At 33.4% G+C, this 15883-nt stretch overlaps 1 protein-coding gene across 3 annotated transcripts in view; it reads left to right on the plus strand.

The window, feature by feature from the left end:
- LOC140440135 (transient receptor potential channel pyrexia-like) overlaps positions 1-15883 on the plus strand; it is a 165584-nt gene that overhangs the window by 69964 nt on the left and 79737 nt on the right. For 2 of the 3 annotated variants that reach the window (XM_072530428.1, XM_072530429.1), the window contains exons 5-7: positions 5377-5427; positions 9498-9611; positions 14109-14311. In XM_072530428.1, the coding sequence (XP_072386529.1) occupies positions 5377-5427; positions 9498-9611; positions 14109-14311 (368 nt within the window). The remainder of the gene's footprint in view (positions 1-5376; positions 5428-9497; positions 9612-14108; positions 14312-15883) is intronic. The other variant, XM_072530430.1, reaches the window with a different exon arrangement.

Genomic DNA, 15883 nt, shown 5'->3' on the forward strand with positions numbered 1-15883 from the left:
GTGAGGGCCTTATAATAAACGGTGAGCCACTTAATAACATAATATATGCTGACGAGACCGTCCTTCTGGCAGAAACACTAGAAGAACTGCAACACCTTGCTGAACAACTAAATATATATTGCAACGAGTATGGAATAAAAATAAATTTGAAGAAAACCAAGTTCATGGTATTTAAAAAGCACAAAACATCAAAGTTAAGCTAGTACTAGATAAAACAGAAATTAAACAAATATCTTCGGATAAATACCTTGGAGGATGGATCACAGAAGATACTTATCAGACAAAAGAAATAAGATGCCGCATTGAAATTGCATGGTCAACTTTTAATAGAATGAGAAAACTTTTTTGTAATCGCGATATCAATATATTGCTCCGAATAAGAATGCTTCGATGTTATATTTTTTCTACCCTTTTGTATGGGGCTGAAGCTTGTACACTTAAAAAATCCAACATTAAACACCTAGAAGCATTCGAAATGTGGTGTTACCGACGTATTTTGAAAATATTATGGATGGATCGTAAAACAAACGAACAAGTTCTCGAACAACTAGGAAAACAATGCAAAGTTTTAAATTTCATAAAAATCAGGAAATTTGAATACTTGGGGCACATCACAAGAGATGAAAAATACGAACTACTAAGTAATATAATGCAGGGTAAAATCAAAGGCCTTGTATTATTAAATGGAGTATATTATATCTCTCTGGGTGGCGCATAACATGGCCAAAATATTCAAGTTTGCGATTTTTAACTGTTTTGACGACTTCCGTAACTTTTCCATCCGATGCAAAACAGCTTCGTTACGAACTCTATCCATCCAACTTATTTCAACAGTTTCTTGAGAAGTGTATCCGTCAAAGTCCAACCTTCGACATCATACAAAAGTGTAGAGAACACATAAGATCTCACTAATCTAATTTTCAGACTTAAAGTAATATTGTTTCCACATAACAGTTTCCTCATCTTAAATAATGCAGCTCTGGCCTTCTCTATCCGTATTCTAATTTCTTTGCTCATGTCCCAGTTCTCATTTAGATTACAACCAAGGTAAGTGATACTGGTAGTTCTCTCCAGTTGTTCACCATAAGCTGTTACCACTTTCGGTTGTATTGGCGTTTTACTGACGACCATCACCTTTGTCTTTGCGGTGTTTAGCTGAAGGCCATATTCATCACACGTTGTGGTAATCCTATTAACTAGATGTTGAAGTTCTTCGTAATTGCTTGCAATTAACACCGTCAATTGTCATCCGCATATCTCAAATTATTAATATTGACGCCAGTTATTTTCGAACGAACTCAGAATAGATGTTAAATAGTATCGGGGACAAAATGCAGCCCTGCCTTACTCCTTTCGTATTTAAAGCTCTTCAGAGGTGTCCCGGCCAATCCTGATGTTTGCACGTCGATGCCAGTAAAGATTTTTAATAGGTAGGTAGGTAGGTCGTAGGTCTTTATCATCAATACCTACCTGCTGAAGAATGGCTATCATTTCAGTATGTTTTACTTGATCAAAGGCCTTCTCAAAGTCAATAAAACACATATAAACTGGATGTCCGACATCCCTGCATCTCTGTACCATAACCTGAATACTAAATAGTGCTTCTCTTGTTCCAAGGTTATTGCGGAATCCAAACTGTGTGTCACCAAGTTGTTGTTCTATTTTTTGGTACATCCTAGAGTGCAAAATTCGTAGAAATATCTTTCAAACATCAAGCTGATGGTTTGGTAGTCACTACATCTTTTTGCATTTGCTTTGTTAGATATCGTCACAAAAGTCGACAACCGCCAATCCGTTGGTATATAGCCAGTTTCATAAATTTTATTAAACAGATGAAGGAGAGATATTGTACCTGAACTTTCGAAGAGCTTTAGTATTTCACTCGGTATTTCATCTGGTCCCGTCGCTTTTCGGGTCGTTGCTAACTGGTACTACTTAGTTCTTTGATTTAATTGTCCTTTCGAAGAACTTCATACTACGTTCCAGCTTTACTTTAACTTCTTTTTGTTTACTTGACTTCTTTGTTTAAACTGTTTTTAGCCTTTTTTAGATCCTTTATTTCTTTTTTGAACTCATTGTTTTCTAGATTATTCGTGGTTCCTGGTTTCGAACTGGTTATTTGCTTTTGCGTTGAGCTGTAATTCTTTTTGGAATATTAAAAGGTCAATAATGACGCTCTGTTTTTTCTTTTACATTCATCATCAACTGTTGGAATTTTAGTCATATCCCTATGCACCCAGCACGATACTAATTTTTATTTTCCTACTTAAGCTGCTATTTAAAACTTTCCGACAATAGCCCAAAGGACACTGGCATAGTTTTCTTATTTATCAGCAGCTTAAATCTCATCTTAAATAGTTATTAGTTTTTACTATGATTAACCAAAAAAACTTCCTTAAATTTTCTTGATTTATTAATAAATTTATAATCAAATTATGAACCAACAACTAAATTATACTGTTTTATTTAGATACGCCTAACATTGTTACTATGTTAACTATAGTGCTTTACTAACTATAGTTAACTATAGTTAGTTAACTATAGTTAACTTTACTATGTTAACTATGTTAACATTGAAAATTCACTGCACTTAAAGGTGAAATTTTAATGCGAGTTTAAGTTTTAAACACCACGCTTTCCCGCTTAAATAGTCCGTCCATCCTGAAATATTATTTTATATTTCACTACCTACGTGTATAAATTATTTACAGCAACCTTCAAGCAGCACCCGTGACACGGTCACAAACATAATAAAGAAGATATTCCCCGCGGTATCGAGGCAAATTTGTTTTGATCCTGATCCTAATTACGTAGGAAAATTAAGGTTTCGGTGACCGTGACTTCAATCAAATTAGATTATTCGCTATACATATAACTATAATCCGCACATAACCCTAAATCACGATATCATCATGAAAACGGGTCGAATTCTGATTAAATTATTGCCGATTAAGAATTACAACCGGTTGCCAGTTTAATTTGAAACTATTCGTTTGGAGTATAGATGGAAACACGTTTAATAGATTAATATATAGGCCTATGCTATTGGAATTCGTAATTGAAAATGCCATAATTAGATTTTACCATCTTTAGAATTAGGAACAATGCTACAAAAATATCAAAAAACAAAACGACAATAAAAAGTATACCAATATTACTTATTTATCTTTAAAGTATAAAAAACAGGGTTCTAAAACTATTTTTTTTTTAATCTAAAAAAATTATTTTTACATTATTACGTATGGTTATAGAACAGTTGTTCTACAACCACTTATCTATATATACGAAAATTCGAAATAAAGACTCTTCGCAATGTTTGTAAGCGCAAAAAGTAAGTCCGACCCTGTACACCTGCTAAAACAGGTATATCGTTCTTGACTAAAAGCGGTTATTTTGCTAGTAAAACTGGATTTGTTTATTGACAACAATAACAAATAATTGTAATTTGCTGACTTTAATGCTAATTTAACTGAATAGTATGTAAAAAGTTTGTACACTTACAGTTTATTTCAGTATATCACTGAGATTCACAATTTATAACTCATAATAATCTCGTTAATGTTAAAAATATTCGGAGGCCACATTGAATACAACACTATAGTTATCGATGCAGAACTGAACCCCAATAGACACAGTTTGTTTTTCTTGTTTTTCATTTCTATAAGGAACTATGTATTGTTATTGACTAACTGATGTCTCCATAAAAGGTTAAAACTCCATATTTTGCATGGTTAGTGGCCAATATTTCTTTTATCGTTTCGTGATTTACTCCTAATATTTTCTGAGGAATATTTTCTGAGGACTCCAACTAATTACGGTACAATTAAATTAAACTAAATCAAAAAAACGATAAGTATATTTCATATTAGTGTAATTTCTAAAATCTAACAATTAAGAAGTTACGGTGTTCTTTACACTGAAAATAGCAAAGGGTTAAAAGCTTCCGGTTACAGCCGGAACTGGAAGAATTTTAACATTACCCACCACACAATATACTGCAGAAATAATTTAAGACTACTTTAAAGTGACACAGTAGATAAAACTTTAATTGGAAATAAAAGGGTATTTGTGACGGGAACAGTCAACGTGAAGAAAGTTATAAAATTTATTGGCCAATAAACTTACCTTCTTTATTTTAGATTTTTTTTTTAGAAAATTGATAGTAAATCTTTACTACATTAAATAATAAACTCAAAATATAATTTTAAAAATGTTTTATGGTGTTAATTTATATATTGATATAACAAACAAATAAAATTCAATTAGAGTAAGTGGTTAAAGTGTCATTTGGTTTTAGGAATAGAAGTTTATCCTTTTTTTCTAAAGAATCCATTAATCTTTTTTAAAGAAACGGTTGTGGATCAGCTATGATGTTTTTGAAGTGACATTGAATTCTATCTTTCAATTCTAGACGTTTATTCACCTCTGTAGCATAGACTATTTCCTCAAAATACGACCAAACTGGAGCCATTGTCTTCTTCTTCTAGTGCCGTCTCCACTAATGAAGGTTGCCTACCATTGCAAATTCGTCTCTATCTTCTGCTTTTGTTAAGAGCGTCTGTGTGTTTAACCCGGTCCAGTCGCGAATGTTTTTCAGCCAGGATATTTGTCGTCTACCAGGATCCCTTTTTCCTTCGATTTTACTCTTCATAATCAGGTGCAACAACTCGTACTTATCATTTCTATGTATGTGTCCCAAATATGCTGTCTTTTGCCTTTTAATGGTAGTCAAAAGTTCTCTGTCTCTTCCCATTCTTAGCATCTATACCTCTATCAATCCATCGACTTGGAAAATGGTTATTTAACCAATTACAACACCTTTTATCAATGTGTGGTAAAGCTCCATCGTGCATGAAAAATAACCATCTTCGCTCCTTTAGTGTTAAATCTTCTATTATCTCGCATACGTGATTGTTTAAAAAGTCAAAGTACATACTACCATTAAATTTCCAGCCAGAATATGGTAACTTATATAATAGTTATCTCAAGTTGCTGCCCAAGTGATACCCTTTTGACTCTTATCCCTTTGGATTCTTATCACAGTAGTATGCATTATTGAAGATAAATAAACATTGTCGCGTAAAGGTAACCCCGTCTGTAAAAAAAAAAATTTTAAAAAATTTGGAATTAAGGCTGTCTTTTCTTGTAACGCTTAACAAAAATTCACTCTAAGGTAGATCGTCCTCCAATCAGCAATCTGTAATGATAACGATGTAACTACTTCTGTTTAAGTATTTGTTAAATAATTAAAGAAGACGTTTGTCTTGCCATACTACTCGTGCCAACTGTTGGTATTTCATCAAACAAATTAAAAAAAACTCTTTATTGTTTTCGTTGTTTTTGGTCTACTAAAATTTATTTTATTTGTTCTCACAGCCCCAGTTTCTCAACAACGTCGTTCAACGGCTCTTAATATTTTTTTACTTGGTAAGTTTCTTCTAGCAAACTGTTTTGCGTACGTAAAAGCTGCATAACGTACTAAAATTTCCTATCACTCGCTTAAGGTTAATAGCATGTCGGTGTATTAAACATTTCAGTACATTTTTATTAATAATATATAATTTTATAAAAACAAGGTTTCAAAAATCTACTTATTTGTTGACTTATCGTTATAACAATCAATAAATGTCAGTGTTCGATGGTAAGCTTGGAGAATATCGAGGTATGCCTATTAGAACTTTATCATTACTTTATAACAGCATAGTTTATTACTTCATAATTGTTAAATCAAAATATTCCGAAAATGGTACACGGTATCGAGGTTTACCAAGAGCATGTGTTTGCTGTAAAATTATAGGGGAGAGTGTTGTACCTTTAGGCGCTTGTACCTCTGGACACTGTAGTTAAAATTGTTGTTTTCTCCGTGTTAGAAAGAATTTTTGCTTTAACTTTCTGCTATTGACCAATTGAGGTCGTTACAATAGTTTCGCTTTATAAATATAAAGACTTTGGAATTTAGTCAGGCTTGTGAATTTTTCGTGTTAAAAGTAAATAATTAGCGAGAACATAAAGAGTCGGTGTGTTACAAAGTTGTGGCTGGTTTCATCTATAATTTCAAAGAGTAAGAAATATACTATGCTTGCTATTTAAAACTTGTGTTCACCAATCCATAAAGTTTACCTTAAAAAATTAATGTGTTTTGGTAGCCGTAAATATTACTTTACCTTGGAACATTACGTTTGTTGTACCTTTGGCCTACTCAGAGATACAACTGGCAATGGCCAAAGGTACAAGACAAAACATTTTACTTTTTCTAATTTATCTGTAATTTCTCTGAAAGTAGACACTAAAGTAAGGCGAAATCGGCACTGACGTGTGTCTTTAATGCATGGGCAATAAATAATTTTCAAATCAGAGGAAGCTCGGTGGTCTCTTTGCTTTAATATGCACCACGGCATTAAGGCAATTTTTATCGCTCATGTGATTTATTAACCTCACTGCATTCGGCTTATCAACTCTACAAAATTGAACTTTATTGATTTTTTACTTCATTAATAAGTAAACTAACACCAAACTTCTTTATAGAAAAAATGCCATGAAGCAAAATAGGAATAAAAAGAGAAAGTGGATGTAGTGCTTTGCAGAAAGCTGTCAAAGACGGCCTCGAAAATAAAATTCCGTTTCGACAAGCTGCCAAAAAATATGATATTTGTCGAACAACCTTATCTAATCATATTCGAATTCATGTAAACTCCGAATGTCCTACATTCGAACATAAAGCGAACAACGTTAAAAAGTGTTTTTACTTGAACAATAGTCACAGTTCTCAGTACTTGACACAGGCAGCGTCGTTTCATTATGGATTCACAAAAAAAGATGCAAGAATCTTAGCATTTTATTACGCACGTAAAGAAAAGATAAAAACACCAGACAATTTGACTTCAAATGTAACTGCAGGCAAGGATGGCTAAGACACTTCATGAATCGGCATCCATCATTGTCGTTAAGGAAACCCAAGGCTACAAGCCTGGTAAGGTCAACCAGTTTTAACAAAGAAAATATCCAAGCTTTTATCCACAATCTTTAAACAGTAATGTCACGCTATAAGTTTTCCCCTGCCAATATATATAATTTAGATGAAACCAGGAATTCTTCAGTTCGTACCCCACCTAAGATAATAGCATTAAAAGATGTAAAGCAACTGGGTAGTATGACATCCGGAGAAAGAGGGATCAGTGTAACTTTGATTGCTGCCGTTAATGCCATCGGTAACCATGTGCCGCCCATGTTGATATTCCCTCGCGTGTTTTTCAAGCACCACATGTTACATGGTGCACCACTAAGTTCAATTGGAGGCGCAAATCCATCAGGATGGTCAAACAAGAAGCTTTTTTACACTACTTGCAGCATTTTATAGCCCACGTTAAGCCGAGAGAGCAAGAAAAAGTGCTAGTAATACTCGATAATCACGAGTCCCATATTCAGTTTCCATGATTGATTTGGCGAAGGAAAATAATATTGTACTATTAACGTTGCCGCCACACATCTCGCACAGAACTCAACCTCTTGACAGGACTGTTTTTGGACCATACAAAACCTACTACAACACCATAGCTAATGAGTGGATGATAACCTATCCTGGACTTCCTATAAGTTTGTGTTTTATGACGTAGCTGAACTCGTAGGCAAGGCATTCGCAAAAGCATTCACCCCTGAAAACATTGTCAAAGGATTTGAAAAAACAGGGATATGGCCTGTTAATGAAAATATATTTAACGACGTATATATTTAAATATGTTATATAAAACGACAAATATCTGTCGTCCTATGTAACAGATCACCCAAATCCAGAATCAGAAGAGAATCCTAATATGGCATCTTGCTCATCAAGCCTTCAACTATCAGCAAATCCATCAACATCAAACTTGACACTGGCACTTCTACTGCAGTCTAATGACAACAAGGCAAATAACGCTGACTTCAAATTCAAAAGCCCGTTTGTAGTGCGCCCATTCCCCAAAGCCGTAGGCCGTAGCTCGAAAGACTTCTCAAAAGGGACGAAAGCGTGGTAAACCAAGAATTTTGACAGACACCCCGGAGAAAGAAGAACTATTGCAAAGTAGGTTAAAAAACCAAAGTCAGTCAAAAGGAAGAAAGAAAAAAAGGAAGGTTCTCTGCGATAGTTCAGATGAATCTGACAAAGAGATGAAAAATATAACAAAAGATTCAAGTGGCGAGGATTTAGAAACTTTTCTGGCAAACAAAAATGAAAATTATTCATTAGAGCAACAGAAAAGTGGAGAAATACTGAGCTATTTTTAGAAGTTAAAAGAAGGAGATTTTGTTCTCGTAAAACTGGTCAGTAAAAAGAATATTGCATACTATGTTGCCAAGATAGTTGATGTTTTAGATGAGGAATACATGGTCAAATATTTAAAAACAGTTATTGCAAACAATAAATTTGTTTATTCAGATGGGGAAGTCTCTTGTGTCTCCAAAGGCGACATAATAAAAAAACTGCCTTCGCCAGATTTGGTTGGAACATCACAACGCCAATAAAATATGATGTCCTTTAATGTTAAATTTGATACATACAATGTAAAGTAATCATGTTTTGTCATCTTAAAATTCATGTAATAAATAAGATTCCGTTCATCTGTGTTGTTTCTTCTTAATCGAAGGTAATTTGTTTCCTGACCACAGGTACAACATAATGTGGGCAAAGGTACAACACAGTGTCGTACCTTTGAACGACCTGTCAAAAAAATTTAATTTTTTTTTTTAAGGTAACTAAAACGAATCCGTAGACATATACTTTGTCATTTATAGATACAGGTTGTATCTACTTCTGTATGTTTCAATGGTCGCTATAAAGCAATTCTTAAACATTTTGAGCCAAACGACATAAAATTTGCTCAAAGGTACAACACTCTCCCCTATAATATTAAGTTCACTTGGAATTTTCAATAATAATTCTACCCTTAAAAAACTTATGTTGAATAATACTTGGTACAAATCTTGTAATAGCGCCATCTATAAGAGTCAGATATAAAAAAATCCATGGGATGTACTATCTTCCAAAACATATTTGAATAAAATTTACGGAATGGATAGCTTTACAAAAAGTTTTTACTTATTTTTCAGGTTTTTACCTATCCTAGAGATGGTGTTACATTTTTTTGAAGCACCCTGTATATAAATCATAATTTTGTTTTATGGCAAAATTAAACCTATAAATTTAGCCATTTTACAGAGTACACAACTTTATGTTGTCATTTATATTTGAAATTATAAGTAATTACAAAGAAAAAACGAGATTCATGTATAAACCGATTTGTCTTAGAAATTATATTTCTAACGTCTGCTCGTCCAAATGAGTTATAACCCGAAATCATAACGTACATTATTCACCATCACTTTAAATTTCATAAAATTCTTACGACATTTCCGTCCTCATAACTCAAAAAATTCTTTGAAACTTTTAAAGTAATCACTTAAATCGCAAAAAGTGACAATTGCAGCATTGTTTAATTTCAAGCACTTTATCTTTTTTCCAGATTTCAGTGTTCTGGCTCCAAAAAAGTGCGGAAGACAAATGGAAGTAATCTCCAACATGCTTGTAGCAGCCTCAGAGGAAGAAAAAATAGAAGTTTTACAACATCCGCTTATTGGTAAAAAATCATGGCTCGTATTTTATTTGTTTCAAACTTAAAACAAGAAAGACGCGGAAGAGTATTAGAGGCCGACGATGAGGGTAAATGAGGTTCATCCCAAATGGGAACGCACGGAGAAATATATAAATTACTTAACTGACTTTCAAAAATTCTTCTTTAACGAATCTATTATTCATTTTAAAAAATATTATTTTATAATACTAGATTTTACATCTTATTTACGTACATTGATAGACCCTTCTTAAACTTTTTAAACACGAAATAGGTAAAAATCTCCCTTTTTTATATTAACCAATATTTTTTAAAACCAGATATAATGGTGGCTTTTAAATAATTGTATAGTAGATGTCTCAAATGTTTTATTGTTAGTGTAGTCTCAAATTTGTTAATATAGCCTAAAATCCGATATAAAAAAGAGCTCAATCGATCTGTTTAAGGGATAACAATTATTTGATAGGCAATTTACTATGGTAAAAATTATAAAAAATAAGGTGTCCGATTTTGTCCAGACTAGAATTAATTAATAATTAAAAAATGACTTTAAAGATATTTTATTCAGTAAAGAAATTGTATTATTCTATACCATAAATATAAATATTGCATTATAGGGGGGCTTTTGTACTGAGCGTTACTTTGACTGCCTTGGATAATGAGACATCCTCCGTTTTACTTTGTGTAGTTAGGCCACCTAGACGAGCATTTCTTCCTATGACTGATTGAATTTAGTATTTAACTTGACTTTGGACTTGTGTCCCAAAAGTGTGTTCCAGACAGATATCCAGATTTTTCTGTGTTTGGTTAATTAGCCGCCGAATCGGAAAATAAATTTTGTGTCCGAAAGGTCTGGTCACCGAGCGCACGCTTGTCGCACGTGACCTAGACCCTCAGGTTTCGCGACTGTAGGTTCTTTGACTTGCCTGAAAGGCTGTTTTGCCTGAGGGGCGATAGCCTGAAGGGCGTCTTTATGTTTGTGCCTCAGAATTCACATGGTCTGGTTGCATATTTGGCATAACTGCCGTACCAGAGCGTTGTTAGTAAAGGTTAAGATTAAATAATAATAATAGAAATAAAGTAGCAATGGATGGGGTGTGCAATCCCAGGAGTAGGTGGGGACCTATTTATTGTAGGTTGTATTTTAGGTGAGAATTCTATACACCACTGTGTGTATAGAATTACACCACTGTGTAATTCTATACACAGTTGTGTATAGAAACTTAAATGTGGCGACGGTCTAAAAACTTACATCAATCAAACTGGTAGAAATTTTAACAAACGTATATCAAAACATAAAAGGGCTTTCAATAATAGAAAAACAGATTTTACATATGAACTTCACCTTCTAGATCATAATCATTCTTTTAACGACGAATTTCAAATTCTTCACATACAAAATAAAGGCCTTAAGCTATTTTTATTAGAATCTATGGAATCTAACAAACTAAAAACACAGACATAATTCTGAATGACCAACTTGAGACAAACAGTTCTCTCCTCCTCAAACTATTTCGTTAAAGACTATAAAGTGTAAACACATACCAAAAATAGATCACTTGAGAAAGGTAGGCTGTCGAAACAGCTGTAGTTTTCAGTGTTTTAGTGATATATAAAATGAACTTTTATCAAATAAAGGTCGAATTCATCACTGAAATTAAACATAACTAAATAAAAGAACGAAGATAACACAGGGATTTTTTTGTTACTGCGTACGTAAGACTATCGTATGGCTATCTCATTCTTTATTAATCTTCTGGGTTTTATCTATATCCTGCTAGCTGCTGCTTGGGCCGTCTATGTATCGTCCTTACGTTTTCGTCATAGTCTGTCAACTCATAATCAACGTCATAATCTGCTCGGATGGTTCCTGAGGTTGTTGAATATCTCCTGTGCTCTTACGTCCATTGTTTTCAGGATTATTTTTTGTTGTAAATTCCTAAATACGTACCTTTATGGGACGCACTTAGGAATATTCTCTCTGATCATGAAGTTCTGGACGGTCAAAATTATGCAGTTTGCCATCCTAATCTTTGTTTTAAATCTGAGTTTACTTTTTAGATCTATTAGTGATGAGAGTCGACTCGTGAGTGCTTTATCTTTTTAACAATAGTCCAGTCGTCAGGGACTTGACCCCTAAAAGTAATGCGAATTAGCTAAATTTTGCAGGTAATAATACTTTTGGACCCCAAAAAAGATGCAAAAAGTTTACCACTTTTACCCCCGGGCTTCCTCCTATAACCCTTCTCGCAGGGGGGGTAAAAACACAAAAAAATAGATTTACCAAGAATCTGTACACCGTAAAAAAAATATTTCAAGTAAAAAATGTAGCTGAGACAATTTCAAACAAAAATGTTAATAAGCATTTTTTATGTAGAATGAACCGTTCTCTTAGAAACAACGCTTGAAGCGACCGGCGATTTTGAATGTCAATTTCACGGACGAAGTCAATGTTAAATAAAATTTGTATCAGCTCAACGGTTAAAATTCGATATCTTTTGATTCAACTGACCTATCCACAAAAATTAAGATGCGTTTTAATGGTAAAGAACTTAGCTTTAGTATGCAGTTTTTGTATTTTGCCGCAAATAAACTCAGATTTTATACAGCTGTTAAATAAATAAACGTGGCGCGATTTTTGTTATTTTTCACGCTTCTCGTGAGATCAAGAAAATTGATCACTTTCATTGATTAGTTGTAGTAAAATTTACATTTTTAAAGATCAATTTTTAAAACCTATGACATGAAATTTTAATTTTGTGCTTTGATAACATATATGTATAAGGCATTTGAAATATGAATAGAAGACGCAGAATTTTTTATTTTTGTTGTTAAAAAATCTAGTTTGAAAGGGGTCATTTTGGCACCACGTGAGTGTTTGTGAAAAATTTACGAAAACGGCAGGTTCATCTAAAACAGTACATTACGAAACTATGAAGAAGCTCTGTTAGCATGGCATGACGAAGTAGAAAGTGAGGGTAGCGATATGGAAGAGTCAGGTGGCTCTTTAAATGACATTGAAACTGAGCATGATACAGATTCGGTAGTAGAAGATAATAGTGAGGGAGCTAGTGGTGACTTGTCTTTTATAACGAAACCAAAGGAGGCGTAGATGCTCTTGAAAAAAAAAATGTGCAAATTATAGTTCAAGTAGACGTACTAGGCGTTGGCCTATGGCGGTATTTTATTCCATCATCGACATCGCAGGAGTTAATTCATATATATTACACCAAAGCTATCCAGAAGCAAACAACATACTACGGACAGTATTTGTAAAGCTACTCGCCAAAGAACTCGTTTAACGACATTTGAATACTGTTCAGTAGAATACTAAACAAACCGATGATTGATGAAAACGTGCATCCCGATATGAACCAAAAACGAAAAAGATGTGGGCTCTGTCCACGAAAAAATGATAAAAAGACTAAGAATTCATGTGATGTTTGTAAGATATCAGTGTGTGATAACTGTAGAGCTAATATTTGTAAAGAACGTACAAAGTAACTTTTTATCTGAATTCCAAATTTCGAATTTTATAAACATTTTACATAATAAAAAAATTACAAAAACATTTTTAGTAAACCGTTTCATTATTTAGAATATTTTGGCATGTAATTTGTAATATGTTGAATAACTAACAATTTGGCAAAATATTATAAAAAAATGCATACACTAATGTAAAATATATCAAAAAATTTATATTGAACATATTTTGTCATATTTTTAAAAAAATGTTGGCAATACCAAATAGAAATTACATGGGGTCTACATGGCGCCACTTCCGTAGTTATGTTCCAGAAAGAACACGTCAGTGGTAGAAGGTTAAAAACAGCTGTATTAAAAATATCTTAGCTACATTTTTTATTTGAAACATTTTTTTCTGCGGTGTACAGATTCTTGGTAAATTGATTTTTTTGCGTTTCACCCCCCTGCGGGGGAGCTTTTAGGGGGTATTTTAACGGCGGTATTTTACCGGGGGTAAAAGTTGTAAACTTTTTTGCACCTTTTTTTGAGGTTGGCAAAATTTATCTCCTTCGTACGATTTTTATAGGTTCAGTGGCATTTTCCTCTCTGACGACTGGAGTACTAACGGTGTGCCTAGATATTTGGCTTAGTTTGACTATTCGATTGGGATATCGAATAGGTATAGTACCCCTTTGGCCCGCTTTTTTCTTTTTGGGATATGATGGCTAGTGTTTTGTCAGGGTTGACGGCTATTTTTCACTGCACACACCATGCCTCAAGTTTGTTAAGTGCTCTCTGTATGGGTCTCGTAGCTAGATCTGGGTTAATACTGCTAGCAGCTATCGCTGTATCGTCTGCGTATAGGCTTAGCATCGAACTGGATTCAGATAGTGTATGTAGGTTAAAAAGGATTAAGAAAATTGATAAAATTACCCTGTGAAAGCATTACCTCTAATACATTCACATTATAATGTAGGTACTAGCGATAAAATAAGATAAATGAGAATAAATACAATTAATTCATATTTAAATTTTCAGAACTATACCTCATGCTTAAATGGGCAAGAATATGCTACTTTTTCTACTTGTGGATATCTGTCTATTTCATTTTCGCAACGAGTATGGGATTATACATTATGCTAATGATACATCGAGTGAAGAACATTGAAGGATTCAAAACAGCTCTGAAGGTTATCGTAATTTTTACGGCCACGGGACTGCTTTGTCACGCAGTTTTACAGGTAAATATTAACGCTGACAGTATTTTAAACTTGTATGTATATATGCTCATATAAAATACAATAGCATACTTTTAAATATATTAAAACCGTCTTCTTTGATATAGTAAAAGCCTACGATACTGTGTGGAAGTATGATGTCCTAAAAATAATAAAACAATGGGGTGTGGACGAAAATCTTCTAGCTTTTATCAAAAATTTTGTTTATGATAGAAATTTTAGAGTTAAACTTACTAATTAAAAAACATAATATTTTATCGCAAAATTAGTTCGGCTTTTTGTCTAATATATGTTCTAGTGATGCCATGTTTTCTGTGTTACATGAGGTATATCTATCACTAAATAGTAACCTCTCCTCCGCCACCGTTTTCTGTGACTATTCCAAAGCCTTTGACTGCGTAAATCACGACATTCTATTAAAAAAATTAACTTTCTATGGAATTCGGGGTGTGTCTTTGAATTGGTTCAAAACTTACTTGGTAGGTAGGAAACAATTGGTTAGAATAAAAGACACCGACTCTAGTTGTAAAGACATTGAGTGTGGAGTACCGCAAGGTTCAGTATTAGGTCCCATTATTTTTTTACTTTGCATTAATGACATCACTTACTTGAAAGTTAAAGGGAAAATTTTTCTATTTGCTGATGATATCAGTATTACTTGGAGCAGCTCTAATATTTCAACGCTTCATTCAATTATAACCGCTGATTTGCTTATAATCAAGGCTTGGTCAGACTCCAACTTACTTAGCTTTACCGTGGATAAGACAGTAGCATTATCTTATAAAGGAGTCATTCAACCCTTGCTTTTGAATGAGAGCCAAATCAGTATTGTTAATTCCGTGAAATTTCTAGGTATTCTTATCGACAGCGATCTTAAATGGTCCTTGCATGCTGACTCCTTAAGGAAGAAACTAGCCTCAGCTTGCTTTGCAATAAGATCTGTTTCGAAGAAACTAAATTTATATTCTGTCAAAATGGCATATTTCTCATTGTTTGAGTCCGATCTTCGATATGAGATTCCATTTTGGGGTTCTAGTACAGCGGCCCAATTTGACACTATTTTTAAGTTGCAAAAATGAGCAATTTGTTTTCTATTTGGTCTCAAACAAACAACTCATTGCAAGACCTACTTCAAAAATCACGGAATTTTGACGCTTCCCTCTTTATTTATTTTGGAAACGGTTTGTTTGATTCGCAAGCATCTAAACATTTTTCCCGATAGACCTGATCATGGCTACTCCATTAGAAATTCGGCTTGTAACGTTATAATCATCTTTCAAGAGAAATTAAATCCGCAACATCTTTCATTAAGTTTCGTAAGATGACAAAAATCTATCTCTCTGAAAGACCATATTATTCAGTTGACGAGTTTCTTAATGTATAACAAAGAAACAAAATTAGTATTGTTTATAATTACATTTGGGTGTCTCAAGCAGGGGCTACAATTTGTCTCATTTGTTGTTGTCTGTACAAATTATGTAAGTGATACAATAATTTTACTAATTTAAAATTGTATTGTTCTGTTTTTTTTATTATATTTGTTTTTGTTTTATACTTTTTATACTTTTTGTACTT

The sequence above is a fragment of the Diabrotica undecimpunctata genome, chromosome 4, assembly GCF_040954645.1.
Source record: "Diabrotica undecimpunctata isolate CICGRU chromosome 4, icDiaUnde3, whole genome shotgun sequence".
Lineage (NCBI taxonomy): Eukaryota > Metazoa > Arthropoda > Insecta > Coleoptera > Chrysomelidae > Diabrotica > Diabrotica undecimpunctata.